Genomic DNA, 18,508 nt, shown 5'->3' with positions numbered 1-18,508 from the left:
CATGCTGTTGCTCTTATCTGCTAAGCAATATTTAGTACCTTGCAAAAGTATGAAAAACTTGCATAAAGAGAGAGAAATGAGGCCTTTAGCCTACATGCATGTTTTGCTGCTATTGGCAGTGCTACAGAAGACCATGGGTCTTCATCAAGGGGGAGGACAGTGTCTGCCACAAAGGGTCCCAGTTACAGAAGGGACAGCCAGAGGGGCTGCAGACCATAAAGGGGTGGACATAAAAGTAATGTAAGTTGCACTGAAGCAGAAATTGGCACCAAGACTTGGGGAAGCTGCTGGAACCAGGTAGGGGCTGTCACAGACCTTTAACACACACCTTTAAACAGAGGACCTGACCCAAATATTTCTGCTTCTCTTTGGCATGTGTATGAACATCTACAGCTCAAGAGTTACAGAAGTGACCGTCTTGGGATAGAGAGAGAAGAAAAGAGAGAAAAAAGAATGACTGGTGAGGAGAAAAGAGCAAGTGGGAAAGCAAAGAAAGTGCAAGATCGAGAAGTGGAGGAGAAGAGTTTAATAAAAAATAAAAGTGGAACCACAAAAAGAACAAGTTATTTGTCTGTTCTGGAGCCTGAAGACAAAGGTGGGTGGCTTTAATTCTCAGCTGAGGTTACTCTTCCACCAAAGAAAGCCAAACTGTTGTTCAAAAAATCAAACAGTGTGTTTTATTTATTTTAAAATAATAAGGAAAGTGCTTAGATTTTACTTGTGTGCCCTAGGGCCATTTTGCTTTTTGAAGACTCGGTGCAACTGAGCATAAATCCATTAACTTGTTTACCAAGAAACCAAATTTTTTAAATTATCACATGATGGCCCTTTAGCCAACTGAAATGCAACTAATTGCACCCTTTTTCTGAGCAAGTAATAGCTTTTTCCTTCTCTAAAGGTCTCTTACTTCACATAACCTCAAAAGAAGACTCTGGCAAAAGGATCAGATCCTGTACCTCAAGAGCAGGATAAGTCCCCAGGGCACAGAGCAGCAACTTTCCCATCCAAACGTTTTCATCCACTTAATAAATGTTGCAACAACTTCAAAAAGGAAAAACTGTCTGCCCAAACAAACAACAAGCATCTCTAAAGGGTAACAATCCAAAAAATGCTACAATACTACCAAACCTCTCTGCCACTGGTTTGCGTGAAAAATGTCCCACAGAAACAACCCACTTCACCCACCAGCCATAGAGAGATTTTGAGACCATCAGGAACAGCCTGGCCAAGGTTTCAAGAAATTTCAGTTCTTCTTTGAACTACGCTTGGTCACCTTTTTGGGGATCTGTAGCACCCAGAGAGGTGGCCACGGTCAGGCCCTCAACATTCACATGGCAAAGAGAGGGAGATGGCACACGCAGCGTGCCAGCACCAGACTGTGAAAGTGCTGGCTGGGTCTGGGCTTTTGCTTTCCTTCTTAAATCACAATTAAAACCTTCAATCTTCATCGTCTCCTTAAGGAACTGGGCTGATGTAAAGATAATAAAAGCTGTGACTTTTCTTATTTAACTGCTCAAACTCAGGAGCTGGGAGATGGACCAAATCCTCAACACGAGCAGAACAGAGATTGGCCCCAGTTACTCCAAGCTGAGAAACAGCATGACATCACAAGAGAAGGGAGAAAAATAAACCCCAAAACATCTCTAAATATTAACTCTCCCCATATCGAAAGTCTAGGTACTTCCTCAACTTCCAGAAGTATCTGAGAAACCACTGACAGGAATGGTGACAGTGCAAAGTGATACTTTCAGCAGTTCTAAGAGAATCAAAAAATATTCAGTTTTTCACAAAAATAAAGCATAACAGGGTTTTTGTTACTTTCTTCTTTTTTTCTTTAAGTTAAAAGGTCAGTGTTGGACACCAATGATTCTAAAATCCAGAACAACGTGACTCTTAAAGCACTGTTTTACTCTTGTCAGCTACCCTGACCTTTGGCCATTTTTGTCTCTCGCATCAACTGAATGTTACTGAGACAACGACAATTTTACAAACCAATTTGGGACTGGCTCTAGATGAGGTCCAAAACAAGACTCATCTGTTCATTGAGTGCAACAAAGGACAAGTGAAGATGAAAAGCAGAAGTATTTTCTAGAGTTTTCTGTGAGCCATCAGCAATTCTTAAAATAGTTTCAGAATTATGAGGAGACTATATCTATTACTAAATTAAATGCTGAAAGCAGGTCTTTCATGTGAATTGCATAAAATTTTTGTCTGCAGCAGCTAATAAATCCAGCAACGTCCCAAAACCACTTAATAGAATTTAAAAGCCACCTTTTATACCTCAAAACAAAGCCAGGACACCTTCATAAGGTGGCACTTCCTGTGCTGTGCATTACAGAACCCTGAGTTTTACACACAAATCAGCACAAGCCCCTGCAGGAAAGGTGACAGCCCCTACATCTGAAGGGGATGCTCAGAGATGGCTCTTGGTCAGCATGAGTCACTCTCAGGCTCTCAGGAGAGTAGGAAGGCCAATCCTCCCATGGGAACATGGGGTAGATCTTTGTGCTGGTGGTGTTCTCCCAACTTCTAAACTCCCATGAGCTGGAGACAACTATGCTGGCATCAATCAGGTCTCCAGACCTCACAGATCATATTGCATCACTGAGGCGGAGTAACACAACGAGTTTCCTGTCCTGAGCGAACTCGCATCAGCTCTTCATCACCTTGTGACAGAAGATGCTGCCACCCAGAAGGCACCTACTACCTACACCTGTCTTGAAAACTACCTTAAAACTTGATGCAATAACTCTGGAAAAGAATGAAAGAGCTCTTCTGTGCAAGTGGTACTACTGCACCATTAAGTTGGATATTTACGCAAGGAAGGAATTCTCCTGAGGGAAAAACACTAAATACTGAGGACAGAATTCACACAGCATGTACAAGATAAAACATTTAACTGCAGACTGAAGGACACAGGCAATGATATCCAACAGAATAAGCACACTGAATAAGGATTTTTTCACACTGCTGAGCAATATACAAGCAGAAGAACACAGATGAAAGCAGGGCAAAGTATTTTAATAGTAAAAATCAGGACAGAGCACAGAACAGTTGGGGACAGACAGTATAACGATGGAAAACAAAGGGAACATGACATTTCTTTGATATATCAAAGGTGTCCATTGGAAGACTGAGACCAGACACAGTGGTTCCTTATGCAGCAATGCCTGCATCCCACCTTCTGCCCATGCAGGTTTTGTCCCCATTCCTGTGCTGGCACCTGCTTACACTGCAGAGGATCACAGCAGAGCTGGTTTCCTCTGTGCCTGCACGAGTGCCTAGCAGACCTTGTGAGGTGCCAAAACAGCAAGTTCCACTTGGAGGTATAGTAAACTTTATCGATTTCTTCGCAAGACTCAAGCGTAATGAGCAACTTAAGAGGAGCTACAAACCTCAAACACATCAGATTTATCCACTGAATGCCATTACTTACTATATGGTCATGTCTGGGAGAACCTCTAGAAGACTACTTACAACTTAGACCTAACATGAATCTTTGCCATGCAGACTCAAATTCAACACTTGGAGGATTGATCTTCCACCATCCATCAAGACAAGATGTCAAGCAGGACACAGAGGCAATGGCTGGGCTGCTATGACTCAGATTCCTGGCTCAGAAAGCAACCTCTGCTGGTGGGGAAGAGTTACCAAGGCAGACTGTCCTGAGCTCTCTCTCCCAGCAGCCTCTTAGCAGTGAGGTTTGCAGCCAACATGATGAAGGTAAAAGGACAATTTCTGGTATTCACGTCATCAATTGTTTATATTCCAAGACTGATTCGAGAGGCTCTATCAGGAAATCAGCAGTCTTTGAATTTAAAGAGATGGGAAGTGACACCCAGCAACTTTCAAGATGAATTACAGTATTTTTGGGTGTAGGATGTCATCCTCTTCCTGAAATGAAGGTTTAGAGTAGGAAGGGACCAGCCTCTCTCTACTGCTAGGTCAGTCCCTTTTGTGATATCTCTACTATACACAGCAATCCAAGGCTGAGTGAGCATTCCCAGGCATTCAAAGAGACCTTGGGATGTAGCACTAGGCCAAACACATACAATGTACTCCATAGAACAGCCTTGACATTTCAACTTCTTTGGAAACAGAAGGAAGCCGCTGAGATTTCACTTTTAGCCATCCAACTCTTGTTTATTTTTGGAAAGATTTCTAAAACATTTCCATCTACACCTGGTTTTTCTCTTTTTGTGTAACTAGCATAATAGTCAACTATCAAGAAATACTGTAGTGAATTACATACAGTGTAAGATGTTTTTCCTGTTCATCTGGGTTCTGAAACCCTGCATCGCAATAAATAACAAGTTAAAACAATAACCCAGTGATTCTGAGGGATCTTGCCATTTCAAAAAGTTGATAATAAAGACTACATACAGCAGTAACTCCTTGGTTGCCTACATGTAACAGAACATATGACTGAAGATAACCACCTGGGAACGTACTCCCAGCTATTTGTACTCTTTCAAAGTTTATCTTCCTCACGTATCCTCTGACTCTTATTTGCTATATTCACTGAAAAGTCCTGCTCTCTCTAGGTCTATCTGGTCATCTCCTATGAATTGTGGTTCTTCTCCAAAGACTCTCCTGGTCCCTGGGGTCCTTTCTCATTAACAGAAATCCTAGGCAAAGTGCTTTTAGATTCACTTGTACATGAATTTCTGGATCCTCTTTCCATTACCCAGCTCCTTAAAGGTATTTGCTTTATTTTTTTTCAGTACACAATCAGACACTCTCTTTTTCTAAGCTTGTATCCACAAATATCAGTGAGATCCTCCAGGACACAAAATCTCGCGCCTCTAAATCTTTGGGGAATTGTCCCAGGTCCTGAATTTATGAACTGAAACGATCCAGAAGGCGACTTTGCCCAGAGCATCTCTCCTCTCTGCAGAAAAGTAAACTCACTTTTATGAGTAATTCTACTGGTATTTGCACATCTGTTTGCATGTTCTGCAGCCATGCAGCCACAGTCTTTGTTACCTTAGTCCTTCACACACAATACACCTTTTATTTTGTTTTAATCCCGTGTCTCTTTGCCACACAGCTTTCTTTGCATACTGGTAAAAACTTTTAAAAAAGCTTTTGGGATAAGGATGAAATATTTACAAAATACTTATACCTGATATAAAAATCCAGCACAATAAATATGAACTACCGATCACAAATCCTGCATTATCAAGCTTTTAATCAGCCTTTTCACAAGTAGCTTTCAAATATATGCAAAAAACATTTTAACAAATTAAGTTCCAGCAATCAATGCTCTAACTAAATCCAAACTTCCTTAATTATCCCAGTACCTTAACAACCAGTTTAATGTACTTGTCTGGGAATTTGGTTCAGTCTATTTCCCTTTCAGCCACCGGCAGTTTGGAGCAACCTGCCCTGTTCCCAGTGGAACTGAGGGGAGCCCCACATCATCAATTTGTCCCACCAATTTCAAGAGAGATGTTTGGTGGAGAAAAGCTGACTCAATTCAGCCCTCTGATTCCATTCAACCCTGCACTTGGAAATTGGAAGTGATGTGTGTTTCCGCACACAACCCCATGTTACCTTAAAAGAAAAGACAAAATAAAAAAACTGTACACGCTGCAGTTCCCAGCATTACACAGGAGCCCACTGTGGGGCACAGCAGGGATCTGGATCTAGCAGAGATCTGAGAGCATTTTGCATATTTCAATGAATCTGCAACCACAAGCCCTCAATAGGAAGAAAGAATATGTACCTCTTTTTAATCACTGCAATATGTCTTTTTCTCTCTCCTAGTGACACAACGAAACATCCCCAGATTAAACAGCAGGTAACAGGAGAGATGAGCTAATTATGTCTGATACTAAAGTAAAATTTGACTAAATGTTACACACAGTCCCACTCCTTGTAAATCTTATTTTTCCCATATTTGACTCCTGCAATAAATCTAAGCGAATTGCAGTTTCTGATCATTTGACATTTGACTCCTATGTCAATGTGTTTCTGTCATTTTCTCTCCAGGTATGATGTCTGTTCATCTTAAACAGCTTACAAAGAAGGAAGCATAGTAATTTCATAAATTATTTTTGATTCATAAGTCCATACTCATTTCAAAAGTAACTTTTGATCCAACACTAGTTCATTCCTCAGTGTTTATCTTAAGCAAGTCTGCACAGCAAGACTCCAGTTACAAACTCTCCTGATACTCTGTCCTGCAGGGACTAAAGGGATTAGCTGAAGGGTCTTATACCAGGTTTTGCTAGAGCAAATTTCACCCTGCAGTCCTTAAGCAGCCAGGGGGACAAAGTTGAATAAAAGAGGGAATATTTATGTCTTAAAAAGCAAAATATATGTGCACAGAACTTTGCGAAATTAAAACATCCCAAGTGTTTGCAACCTACATCAGGAAAAAATGCAGGTCAAAGGAGAGGAAGACCAGATGGTCACCTGAGATGGCAGAGAATATCTTGGGGCTACCAGGGCTCTACAGGTGTTTTTCAAGCACAAGATTCTGGAGCTCACACACCAGGGGATGTCTACTAAGCTGTCCAGGTCTAACAAAAGCAGCCCCAGAGCCTGGGGGCCTGCACTGGACAAGGGAGAATTTTATCAACATTTGGCAAAACATTAGTTAGCTTTACCAAAATGTGTGAAATAGGGTCCTTGAAAAGAGATCTGACTCTCTGCAGATCTGTTTTCAAAAACAGCAGCCCACAAGGAACTTTGTGCTAAGCAGAAAGGTCATGCTGCACTCTTCTCAGATTTGGGTCACTAAGAAAAGCTCTCTTCTTTGCTTACACCTCATTTTCATGACACTTATAGAAACACTGTGTTTTTGATGTTTTTATCCCATTTCCATCAGGTACATTTGATTAAAATTCACCAACAGGTTGAATGGATTTAAGGGAAACAGAGAAAAACAGGGGGCTGCACACTGCAGAAGCCTCATTTGTTTAGGTCATTGGGCAAACACTGGGAAGAGTCAATGATTGTATCTATTTATGGCCTCACTCCAAAAGGCAGACAACCAGCGTCACTAAGGACATGGAAACCAGGGCAAACAGTCTGTAGAATATATTTCTATTCTGCAGTACAACAGTTCCACCTAAAAAAAGATGTAAATTACTTTAACTTGAATTACTTTGTAAAAGACTGTAAGAATGTAGGTATTAAAGAAAAACACAAGTGAGAACCATGGTAGTTATCAATATACACATAAAAGATGTACAGAAGCTCCGTCAGTACAGCCCAAAGCTCTGCTCTGAGATCAGCATCAAAAGACAACCCCTCAGAAATACATCCCCATAATTTCTGCTGCATCTTTTCCCATCATGGCCTGACCTTTCACTAGAAGGAATTGTCTGCCTTGAAATGTGTTGAATTCCATTTCTATTCCTACCAGTAAGCAGCCTTCAAACACAACTGCATCAGTAGTGTACATTACCAGAAATACAAGCACCACTGGGCAGGTAATTCCCAGAAGAGGTTTGGCTAGTGTGAGAAATGTGCCTGGTATCACTGAGACATGCAGGTCACCTGCCATGCTGAGACCAGAATAAATCTTTAAACCTCTGCACCCTGGGTGAAAGCATTCAGGCTTGAAAACAGTACAGCTGTTTTCTCAACATCCATACAACCCGAGAATGGGTCTGCTGCGCCTTCCTGGCTGCAGCAATTTGCTAGAAGACGTGCAGAAAGGATCACAAAAGAGCATTGACTGAAATGAACTTGTTTAAAACCTCAAGCTACCCTGAAAGAGCTCTACAAAAGCTGTAGAAACTAGGTGCAGGCCAGAGCCATCTTTTACTCCAAGGTCATGCTGAATCATCTAAATAGAGTACAGTTTGTTCATATTTCTGCAGCTGTTACATAAATAACCCTATTTTCCTTCTTTATTGGAGCTGATCTCTTTTAAAATATACACTCACAAATGTGAACAGCAAGCTCACCTCCCTACTGCTATCATTAAACAATAACGAGGAGCACGGCCGTTAATCAGAAACAGACTCCAATATAAAATCCTCTCAAAACCAGACTGGCCCACTTAAAACATATATCCCTGGAAAAGTTTCCAACTGCTGCAATATCTTACTGTGAGTTCCATTAAAAATACAGCTCTTCCCACAGCCATCCCATGCTTTGCTAGTGACACTCTGCTACTGAGTAGTTCTTCATGATAGATTTATGAACTACTTTGGTAAAAAAATTCCTTTCCATCCTTTACTGAGGATGTAGCACGGGTGAGTCCTCCATCCATTGACCAGATCTGATAAGGATCACACTGAGAAGGCTTGAAACTCCACAAAGGTGCAAAGATAGTTCCTTATTTCTCTGCTTGTTGCCTAAGATCCTTCAAGGAAAAGAAACTGTCACAGTCTTGAATAAATTAGCAATGAATGCTTGAAGACAATTTCATTCTCCAAAATCTTCTGAAATGCCCTGATTTAGTTGTCTGATAGAAGAAATGTGGACAATGAGTGTGCTTTTTGTAGAAATTCAGTGTGCTATACACCAACAGAGAATTCTGAATTGGGTTCTGCATTCTCTGTTGATTTTTGGAGATCTCCTGACATCATGAGGATGCCAAGATATGCGGTTTGCTCACGTTGGGATTTTTTGGTAGGCTTTTTTAAAGTGTTTTACATATGGGCAAAAGAGATGGAAAAAATAATAATTTCTTGTAACCACGTTTACATTTGGAATAAAAGCTGTGTTAACTCTTAACACAACTTTGCCCTCCTGAGAGATTCAGCCTTGCCAGACCCGGACACGCTCTTAACTTCTAAAACAGCTCTTTCTCATAATAATTGCAGCTATCATAGCAACTTTTAGAGCCAAAAGTTCACAGGGTACCTCCAAAACATGTCAAAAGTCTCTATTAAGCACAAGATTGAGGTTCCCATAGGGGCTCTCCTGAACACTGAAGAGCTGGGAACAGCCATAGCTTTGCAAGCAAATGAACACAAAGAAGTGACCCCAAAGGACTCCCAGCACTGGTTTTGGACCAGTCTAAGTTTACAAATTCCTGAAAAATTTTAAGTCAAAGTACAGGTATCTTAGAAAATTTTACATCTGATGATGGACTTATTACCCCTGCTTTTACCAGCCACATTTCATGGACTTATAACAGTACCCTACATAAGAGCCCGTGGACCACAGACTGAAAATCACTGAGCAAGGTGCTCAGTTCACACCAGGACAAAAAAGTAACAAGTCCACAGAAATTCAATTTGCATGCAAGAAAATGTCCTGGGAACTTGTGATACAAGATGGATCTGGGTGCCTTTTGTCAGCTGCAGGTCTGCAGGCCGAATTCCCCCGTGCCAGAAACTGAAGAGAAGCATGTCCCCAGCTAGACAGAGCCCAGTCCCATCCAGGGACAGTTTCATGGAACTATCTCTAAATTCCCCATTGGGATGCAAAATAAGGACTGCAATAAAGAGTGTGTGTCAGGTAATACGAATACACACATTTCTGTTACTTTCTCCTGCTAGGAACAGAGACTATGTGATGCTCACACCCTGGCTGAGGACCCAACACCTGGTCTCTTGGACAACAAGCTCTGCAGCTGTATCTCTAAGGTGACACCTTAGAAATGGGCACAAAATACAGCTTATACTGCCAACTGCATGTGAAACAGATACTCCTTATAGGAGGCTTGCAAAATAATGTTACAATTGAGTTCTTCAGATCAGGAAGTATTTAAAAAATTTAACCTTTGGGTTTTAGCATTTCAATACCAAACCACAGTAGGCTGAGGAAAAGGTCCATGAAATGCTGCATCAAGTTTGTGCCTCAAACAGCAGCACATTGAGAGGATAAAGGATGACAGTCCATCAGTACAGTTCCTAGTTGCTGTTATTACTCATTTTCACTATAAAGACTCTGCAGGTATCTCCTTGTATGACATCAGGAGCCTTACAAATGGGGATGAATCCAGCTACCAGACTGGGCATCTCTGCCTCAGAGATCTCTCATGTTTTAAACCAACACCGATGCACAGGTTTCTGATGCACTGAGATTTCCTTCCTCTGCCTGCTCAGGGACCTGGGCTGAGCTGGCCGGCCAGCCAGCCACCATGCCTGTGTGAAGGATGCAGTCACTCCCACTCCACTCCTCAGCTCCCCCCTGAATGGATCATAACTGCACCAAAGACCATCACAACCTGTTTTCCTGCCTGTACTGCCTTCTGAGCCACAAGGTTTCCTCAGAATAAACACCACAGACTTCAAAATAAAAAGGTATTTCCATGGTCATTCTTTCCACACTGATTTAAAACCTGGTCCCTGGGATTCACCAGCATCAAAAGTGGCTTTTCCAGAGAGTGAATTTCAATTTTCTTAGCCAAAGGCTGAGGTGGTGATGGAGTGTGGCCACTCTCACAGCAAATCACAGGCTGAAAGGAGAGGCTGAGCACACGATGCCCAGGACAGGCAGAGATGAGGTCACTCTTAAAGAAGGCTCCAGCTCAGAGCATCTTCTTACTGGGTGAAACGAGCCTGTGGGAGGATGCAGGGCTCCAGCCAAAAGGCAGAGATCTGGCACAAGGGCTCCTGCAAGCAGGCTCCCAGCTAATGCTTCATGGAAAATGATACAAGGCTTTTGGATGGGACAGCCACCAGTGGGTGCATTCACTTGTCTGCCTCTTTTCTCCTCTGCTCGAGTTGGAAAGACAAGGGAGACTTCAAGGGTAGCCACATCCCCTCATCACCACATATACCCATAAGCCCCAAACACGAGTGACAGCCCTGCAATGGCTTTGCAGGCTTTCTGGCAGTGCAGAATTCTTGTTCACACTGATACTTTCTTTGAACACTTTCTCCAAATGGCTTATGGATAAGAGAACAGTGCAGATGTATGCACCACAAACCAGCTCAGTGAAAGGTTCCTGCAGCATCTAAAACCCACGTGTATGTGAGCAGTAAATGCTCAGAAGCCAGAGTTCCAACACTTTGGATCTGAAGACCGGTGGGATCACAACACGGTCATAAACCTATAGTAATTCAGATGACAAAGTGGAAAGAGGGAGAACAGAGTTCAGCCTAGGATCTCCCAGAAAGACTGTTTCAATTTTCTGTGAAACAGAACAGCAATTTTTTCTTAATCTTGTCTCAAAACTGCTATTGTACAGTACAATTAATTTTATTGGCCTCAAATTTTCTTTCACCTCTGCTTGTTTTATCCATTTTATAGCACTGTTATAGTACTCTATACTTGGGTCTAAATGACATTACAATTCATTGGCCACACTGCACAGGATGAAATCAACTCAAAAAAATGGAAATTATGTCTTGGATGTCATCGTATTGTGGTGATAAGCAAGAGCAAGAAAAACTAAACTCACACCAAAAAAAAACCACTTTATCTTCATTATTAGGGGTGGATAGGCTAATCTAATCAAGAAATATTTCTAACCAAGCCTGTTACTGGATCTTATCAAACTAAGTGAGCAGAGCTTGGATGGCAAAATAAGCTTACAAGAGAGAAGTTCCTTTGGTCATAATCATCAAGATTTGGCTTCTAGAGCTTTACTTTCTGTTCTGTTGGCTTACAGCATAGTAAAAGGACAAATAAGGCAGAAGAGAAAGCTCAAAAGGCAATGAGAAGAAAAACACAACTTATAAGGCACACTGTGCTCATCTGACAATTCCCAGCATCCCATAAACACCAAAAAACAATTCAGCCAGTGACCTTCAAAAAACTGGATTCCTTTACCCATGGACTGCGTACACAAGGTCAAAGTTCCACTCGACTTTAGCCTGCAGGAGTGTGTATTAGCTATTCAGCTGTAACTCCCATAATGACAGGAGACAGCTGAGATCTGCTCAAATCAAATTACAGCTCTGATTATGCAAAACACCATGGCTCTGCATTTTCTGACACCAAGACTGAGTGCAGCTTGAAGACGTCTGCTCTAAGATTTCTAAAAACAAGCAATTAAACCAACAGGAGAAGAACTAGGTTATTACTCTACTTATATTTGGCAAAGAATACTTCAGGACAAATTATAGATACAAGTGTGTCAACAGCTGAATACAAACACTGTATTCAGAAGTATTTTGTAAAATATATCTCATACCGTCAGGGAGTTGTTTACAGGACAAAGCATCATCAAGATCTCTGGCAGTTGATGGGTCGATGGTGAAAATGCATTCTTTCCTATCCAAAGAAAAAAAGAAGAAAAGGAAAATTTATCTCCCAGTCATGAAGAAGGTATCAAAACACAGAGCCCATCAGAGACATCCAGACCACAACAACCATGTTTTCAGAAGACTCTGTTGAAACATCTTCCAGTCTAATCCGAATTCTAAATCTAATCTATTTTTAAAAAAATGGTTTAGACAAGTGAATCTCCTTGGGTATCTTTTCATTTTTCTTTTTGGTTTAACTGCTTGCTCTTAGTAGCTTTCATTTCATTACAGATATTCGTCCACAAAAACTAAACAATTTAGCCCATCAGTTCACTCCAAAGAAACAAGCAAGAAAAAGTCTAGATGCCTTGCAGCTAGAGTAAAAATAGATTGTTCCTAATTGCAAAGTTAAATGGAACACAAATAACCCTCATGCTCATGCCAAAGAGTAGATGTCACACCATCTGACACTCCGTGAGCACAGCTAGCACAGAGCAGAGGCACTGAAACACATACAAACCAAGCTGAATGTGACAAAACTGAGTGAGAGTTTTGCTCCCAGTAAAGACACCCAGGAGCTGCAGGACTTTATAAAACCTACACTGCCAATTATGCATCAAAGGGAAAAGCAGGTTATAGAAAGGACAAGCTCCAAATCAGCTCATTAAATCTTACAAATCAACCTGGTGCTCAGGAAAAGCTGAACATCCTTTTGCATGTGCTGTAGCAGGTGGCACGTGGAATATGCAGCCCTGCCCTGGAAGGCTCACATATGTATGTCCTGTAGCAATGGGTGGCAGAACACTGGGAACACACCAAGTTGGACCACAGATATGGTCTAGGGCCACACAGATGGGATAAATAAAGCATCTGACTCAGGAACCATCATGTTTCATAGAGCAGAGCCTGGCACCAGTGAGACACAAAATCTGAAGCACTCAACAAATAAAACTCCCTAAAATCCTGCTTCAGGGCCTCCCTTGAACCCAGGCTGTCTTACAGCAACTTCTTTCCCAGACCTCTGGACTATAGCAGAGTTCTCACAAGCACTGTGAGGAATGCAGGACCAGAGCTGAAGAGCAATGAGGTCAGTAAAGTAATGGGTTTGCTGGTTTATTTTGCTTTTATCTTAACTTTTAGAGTAAGTTCAGCCCCTCCCTAGTTAAAGGATCCCCAAGCACAATGGTATAGGCTGAGGCTGCCACAGAAGAGATCAGACCACTGCTTTTCTTCTTTTCTCTTTGCCACAGAAAGACTCATATCACGATGGCAACTCCCTTCTAGAGATATATAATGAGAACACACGCTATTTTCCTTACAGCATAACCACTGGTATTACTGCAGGGGTAGGAGAGGTGGGACAGGAAAAATGACAGCAAATTCTTAAAGGAACAAGTATACACGGAATTAGAAAGTCTTAGTCTTTTTGTATGGGTGCTCTCTCAGTGAGAGCAACGCCCCCAACTTTGCAGATCTACCACTTCATTACTGAAATGCTCTGGGTGGTATCTGCTGGCGTCAGACAGCTGGCAGCATGTATTTATGTAATTCCACCAGGCACACTAAATAGAGATTTTCAAAGACATAAAAATCAGTAAAGCACTTCTGAGACTTCGAAAATCTTTCGGAATATGCTGGCTTTCAGACTGGATAGCAAAGCTGCCTTAATCCCCAGATGCACGTTAGTTTCTGATCCTTTGCATGCATCTAAACAAATTAAGAGACTGTGACACTGGAAGATATAAAATCTTTCAACTACACCGGGACTTTGATCTGTTGGTGCCAGCACTAGAAATCAACCAAATTTTAAAGGTTTGCAAGCAACCTTACCTCCAAAAATACATATTCCTTAAAATGCCACCTAAGGATGGAATTTCAGGATAACACCACTCCAAGGCATCGTGCAACTCTCTTTAGGGAGCTGTGCATATGCAGATAGACACTACTCTACTACAAACAGTATGGGACATGCACATGTGCCAGCCTGCATGCATTTACACCAGGTCCCACTAACACACAGGGTATAAAGGGCCCCACCCAGCCACATCCAGTTAATCTTTAAGTTACTTCATTTAAGAGAGTCAACTGAATGGACATGAATGGCTTGCTTTATCTAGCAAGTGAGCAAGAAAAAAGGCTAAGAGCTGCTTCAAAGAGAATGTGGGTTCCTGTGTCAGGGGAATACAGAGCTTATCCCAGATGTTCAGGGCTTGCCACCACAAGCATCTGCCACCCATTGCCAATTGTAGCTCCAGGCAGCTAAAAAATTAGCAGATTGGTTTCAACAAAGTGCATATTTGCAGCGTGCCCTAAATAGAAGTGAGCAGAAATACAGGGGTGCCAAATGTTTTGCCACATTTATACAGCGGTAGCGACTAAGGGGCTGATTTGCTGAGATGTGTTTGGCCAGTCAAGTCTACTGCAGAGGCTAATGGTGGTCCCAGTTCAGAGAGTCTAAACCTGTAAGGCTGGTGGGCCAGCCCCAGCCTCCCTTTGTGTTCAGCCTGCTGCCCTTGGGGATGTGCTGGCTGGCTCTGAGCTGTCTCTCAGCACAGGAATGGTTGGCACAGACACAGCTTGAAGACATCTGAGATACATAAACTCACAGATGCAAAGCTGAAGTGGGGTCCAAATTCTGATTTAGCATTTCGCACCAGCTTGGGTATGTTTAACCACCAGGCTCAGATCTGCTTCTCCTTTAGAACTATTCAAAGGAGTTGGACTTGTAGCTTGTCACAGGCAGTTTATTCTGGGCACAGACTACAAGGTGAGGTAAGAAAGTCACTGAGCAAGTAAAACATGGAATGATACTCCTTGGCATAAGGATACTGCAGAAGTGCTGCAGAGCCGATGGCCAGGTAGTCAATGGGACAAGAGAAGCCAACCTCAAAGCAGAGCTCCAAGTCCACAGCAGTGAGATAATCCTGGCACACAGGCCTACACCTAGATGAAAGTTTCTGAGTGAATTTGGCTCACCAGTAACAACATTATTAAGTGTGATTAATTATATTTCTGGTTTCCAGTTTTTATTACTGAAGAAGTTTCAGATGGCCACTGGAACAAGGGCTGGCTTGTGGGATTCATGGAGTGATGGGTCTGCAGCTCTGAGCCTGAGGGCAGCACTCTGCACACTTGCTCCTCCAGGGCACAGTCTCACATTCTCAGCTATCTCCTCCTGCTTTTCCTCCAGGCCTAGTGGTATCACTTTTATCTCCAGGATGCCACAGAGAGCTGTCTCTCATCCTGGAGAATCAGGCAATGCAGTGGAAGCAAGGGGAGAAAAGGCTGGGTGTAGGCAGCACAGCCTGCCCCTGCTCTACAAATTGTCCCCTCCCTTGGCACCTACACCAGCCAACCCTGCCCACACCTCTGGGAGGACCCTGGAGGCATCTGACAAAAACCATCTGGGTGAAGAAACAACACTGCTCTCAGCTATGTGGCAAATCTGCCCTGTGAAGAGGAAGAAGTTGTTCAGATTCCTGCCCTGACCATACTGTCTGGCTGTGCAATGCCCCAAAGGCTGTGGCACAAGGGATCTCAGAGAGATCAGACTGCATTTCTGACTGTAACCAGTAACAAGACCAGCCTGCAGCAAGTTTTTTGATTAAACCACAAGGGACAGAATGTTTCATGCACCTGCTGACAAAGGTGTTACTTAAATCCACAGCTACATGCACACACATGTGCATTGACTGACTACGGGTATACACAAATCAGCAGTGTCTTCAGCTGCTGCAGGGCCACCAAGGTGACCTTGTGGGTTAAGGAGCTTGATCATCCCCCTCTCTCCCTTCTTTCAAGGCCTCAAAGGAAGCATCTCTCATTGCCATCACACCTAAAAAAAACCTGGTTTATTCACTTCAAATTATCAAAACATACTTCGTAAAAGTAATGAGATGATCTAAGTCCACTTGTTCCAACATACAATTTGGTTAAAAGAAAATGGTTTAAGAGATAGAGACATAAAGAATTAAGAGATTTTCTGGTCTTCATGCTGGAAAGGACTGGAGATAAGTATGTGCCTTTAAGAACCAGCACTGGTCAAAAAAAACCCCAAACATTTCATTGTGGAAACTTCCATTTTTTACAGGACCCTCTTCATGCAAAACAGATGTTTAATGCAGGTTTGTAGAGGTGAACTTGCTCTGGCATGGAGTTTCCACCGATGGAAGAACAAAATCTTTCCTCCCTTCTCCTTATTTTAGAGGTTTCAAGCACCAGAGCAAGGCAATGCCTGCAAGACTTTGGGAGGATTGGGGGAACGCCTCACACTGACCTCGGTGGACTTGAAAGCAAGAGTCAAGAAAGCAGGAGCCACCCACACTGACCAGACCCTGCCAGCCCCCAGCAGCACTGGCCAAGCCACCTCTAGCTCCAAGGCAGTGACAAGGGCACTACTAAAGCTGGATCTGTCTGAGCTTTGCTCTCATCTTGCAAATCAACCACCTGGGGGAAAAAATATTACAGAAAGAGCACTTAGTTTATTACACAGTAATGACAATGTCAACCTATACAGGCTGGTATATCAATCCTAATTTAAGGGAAGCTAATTAAGTGCAGTTGCTCTTCGCACAGCTTCAGGAAGACTAATTAAAGCAGACAAGCATGTCTGCAAAGCAGTTAGTCTTTTTACCTTTAACAGGACCTATAATAAATGGCTAGTGCAGCAGTAGAAGTAAGGTAAGTAGTTTGTTGGTGAGCTGGAATTACAGTCATGGTAATTAAAATGTTCACAGATCACAGGACTGCAACAGCAGTTTGTTTTACTTTGTGCAAATACATGCATCTATGTATACATCTATGCTAAGGTAGTCACAAGAATCAGCAGAGAAAACACTGTACAGGTGGTGCCCCAAAGATTGCCACAATATATTCATTTTTGCCAGTTAAACTGTTCAGAATTAAACATATCAGCTAGTTTAGCCATAAAATACGAACACTTGCAACACCAGGAGATGATAAATCCCAGTGGTCAGGGCTCACTCTTTGCTCAAGGGGGAGGCTACCTGCATTGGGATGAAGCATTGCGATGGTAAGCCATGGGCTCAGGATTATTAGAGGCAAGGTTTCTGGCATGACCAGTTGCCAGTTGCAAAACTTGGGTGTTAACTGCAATTTTCTTGCTGCTTGGAGAGAAGTGCCAGTTTTGTACACAGTAGACAAAGCAGCACCCCCACAGATCCTCCTTTGCAACTCGATCTTCCCAAGCAGCAGCACACAGATGAGTCAACTCACCAGAGGATATTTGTAGCCCAGATTTTCACCACTAATAAATGCCAACAACCATGAAATACCAGTCCAGAGAACTGCATGTACCCACTAGAGCATCAGAAAACCCTTCATGAAGCAAGATGTCCTTACCAGCTGATGTAACCTTTCATGGGAGGCAGAGTCCTAAAGAAGCAAAGTATGACCCAGCTATTCAGGAACCAGAGCATGGGAGGAATTTCACCCCAGGCACCACAAGCACAAGTCAGCTGGCAGCCAAACCATGTCCATGCTCCTGTGTGATGCAGATCACCACTCCTCCTGGTCCTCGAAGCAGCCACCACCATCTCAAGTCCCTCAGGCTGAAGCCCTGACTTTGGCATCTGTCTGAACTTGGACTGCTCAGGAATGAGGCTGTGGGCAGAATTTAGACTGTCAAGTCTCAGGAGAGAAAAAGAGAGAGATTCTTCACAAGAAAATCAGAGCACCTAAGGAAGGGGCTGAGCAGGGAATCACTGAAAGTCTTTCAACAGGAAACCCAGACAAAGGGTCTGGAAGAGAAGGAAATGGAAGGGAACCAAATGAAATGGAATAGAACTACTTCAGTTGGAAGGGACCAACAGCAATCATCTGGCCCAACTGCCTGACCTATTTAGGGCTGACCAAATAAAAGCATGTTGTAGTTAAGGGCTTTGTCCACATGCCTCTTAAACACTGACAGGGCTGGGGCACTGACCACCCCTCTAGGAGACCTGTTACAGTGTTTGACCACCTTCTTGGTAAAGAAATGCTTCCTAATATCCAGTCTAAACTTCCCCTGCTGCAGCTTTGAACCATTCCCACATGTCCTGTCACTGGAGAGAAGAGATTAGCACCTCCCTCTCCACTTCCCTGTCTCAAGAAGCTGATAGAACTAAGGCACCTGAACTTAATTACCTTATTTACCTCCCCATTCTGACTCCCCTCCCCTGGGCAACTTTCAGATCGAAGCAGTCTCCTGGGACATTCACTGGACATTCACGAAGACCAACACATCTAAAACAACTAAAAAAGAGAACAAAGAACACACCAGAAGCCTGAAGGTGGCTGAAACCTGCTGCCTGTGAATTCCAGCATTCAAGATTCAAGCAACTCAGTGGCTACACACTGACATCCTGCCCTGCCCCAGGCGCAGTCGTCAAGGCCCACAGTCCCTC

The 18,508-nt window shown here is 42.8% G+C and overlaps 1 protein-coding gene across 3 annotated transcripts in view; it reads right to left on the bottom strand.

Annotated features, from left to right (window-relative positions):
- DIS3L2 (DIS3 like 3'-5' exoribonuclease 2) overlaps nucleotides 1–18,508 on the bottom strand; it is a 184,582-nt gene that overhangs the window by 78,070 nt on the left and 88,004 nt on the right. For all 3 annotated transcript variants that reach the window (XM_032119458.1, XM_032119459.1, XM_032119460.1), the window contains exon 11: nucleotides 12,053–12,132. In XM_032119458.1, coding sequence (XP_031975349.1) covers nucleotides 12,053–12,132 — 80 coding nt within the window. The remainder of the gene's footprint in view (nucleotides 1–12,052; nucleotides 12,133–18,508) is intronic.

Source organism: Corvus moneduloides, chromosome 10, assembly GCF_009650955.1.
Source record: "Corvus moneduloides isolate bCorMon1 chromosome 10, bCorMon1.pri, whole genome shotgun sequence".
NCBI classification, from domain to species: Eukaryota; Metazoa; Chordata; class Aves; order Passeriformes; family Corvidae; genus Corvus; species Corvus moneduloides.
Note: the sequence above shows the minus strand (reverse complement) of the source record. Positions and strands in the feature narration are given on the sequence as shown.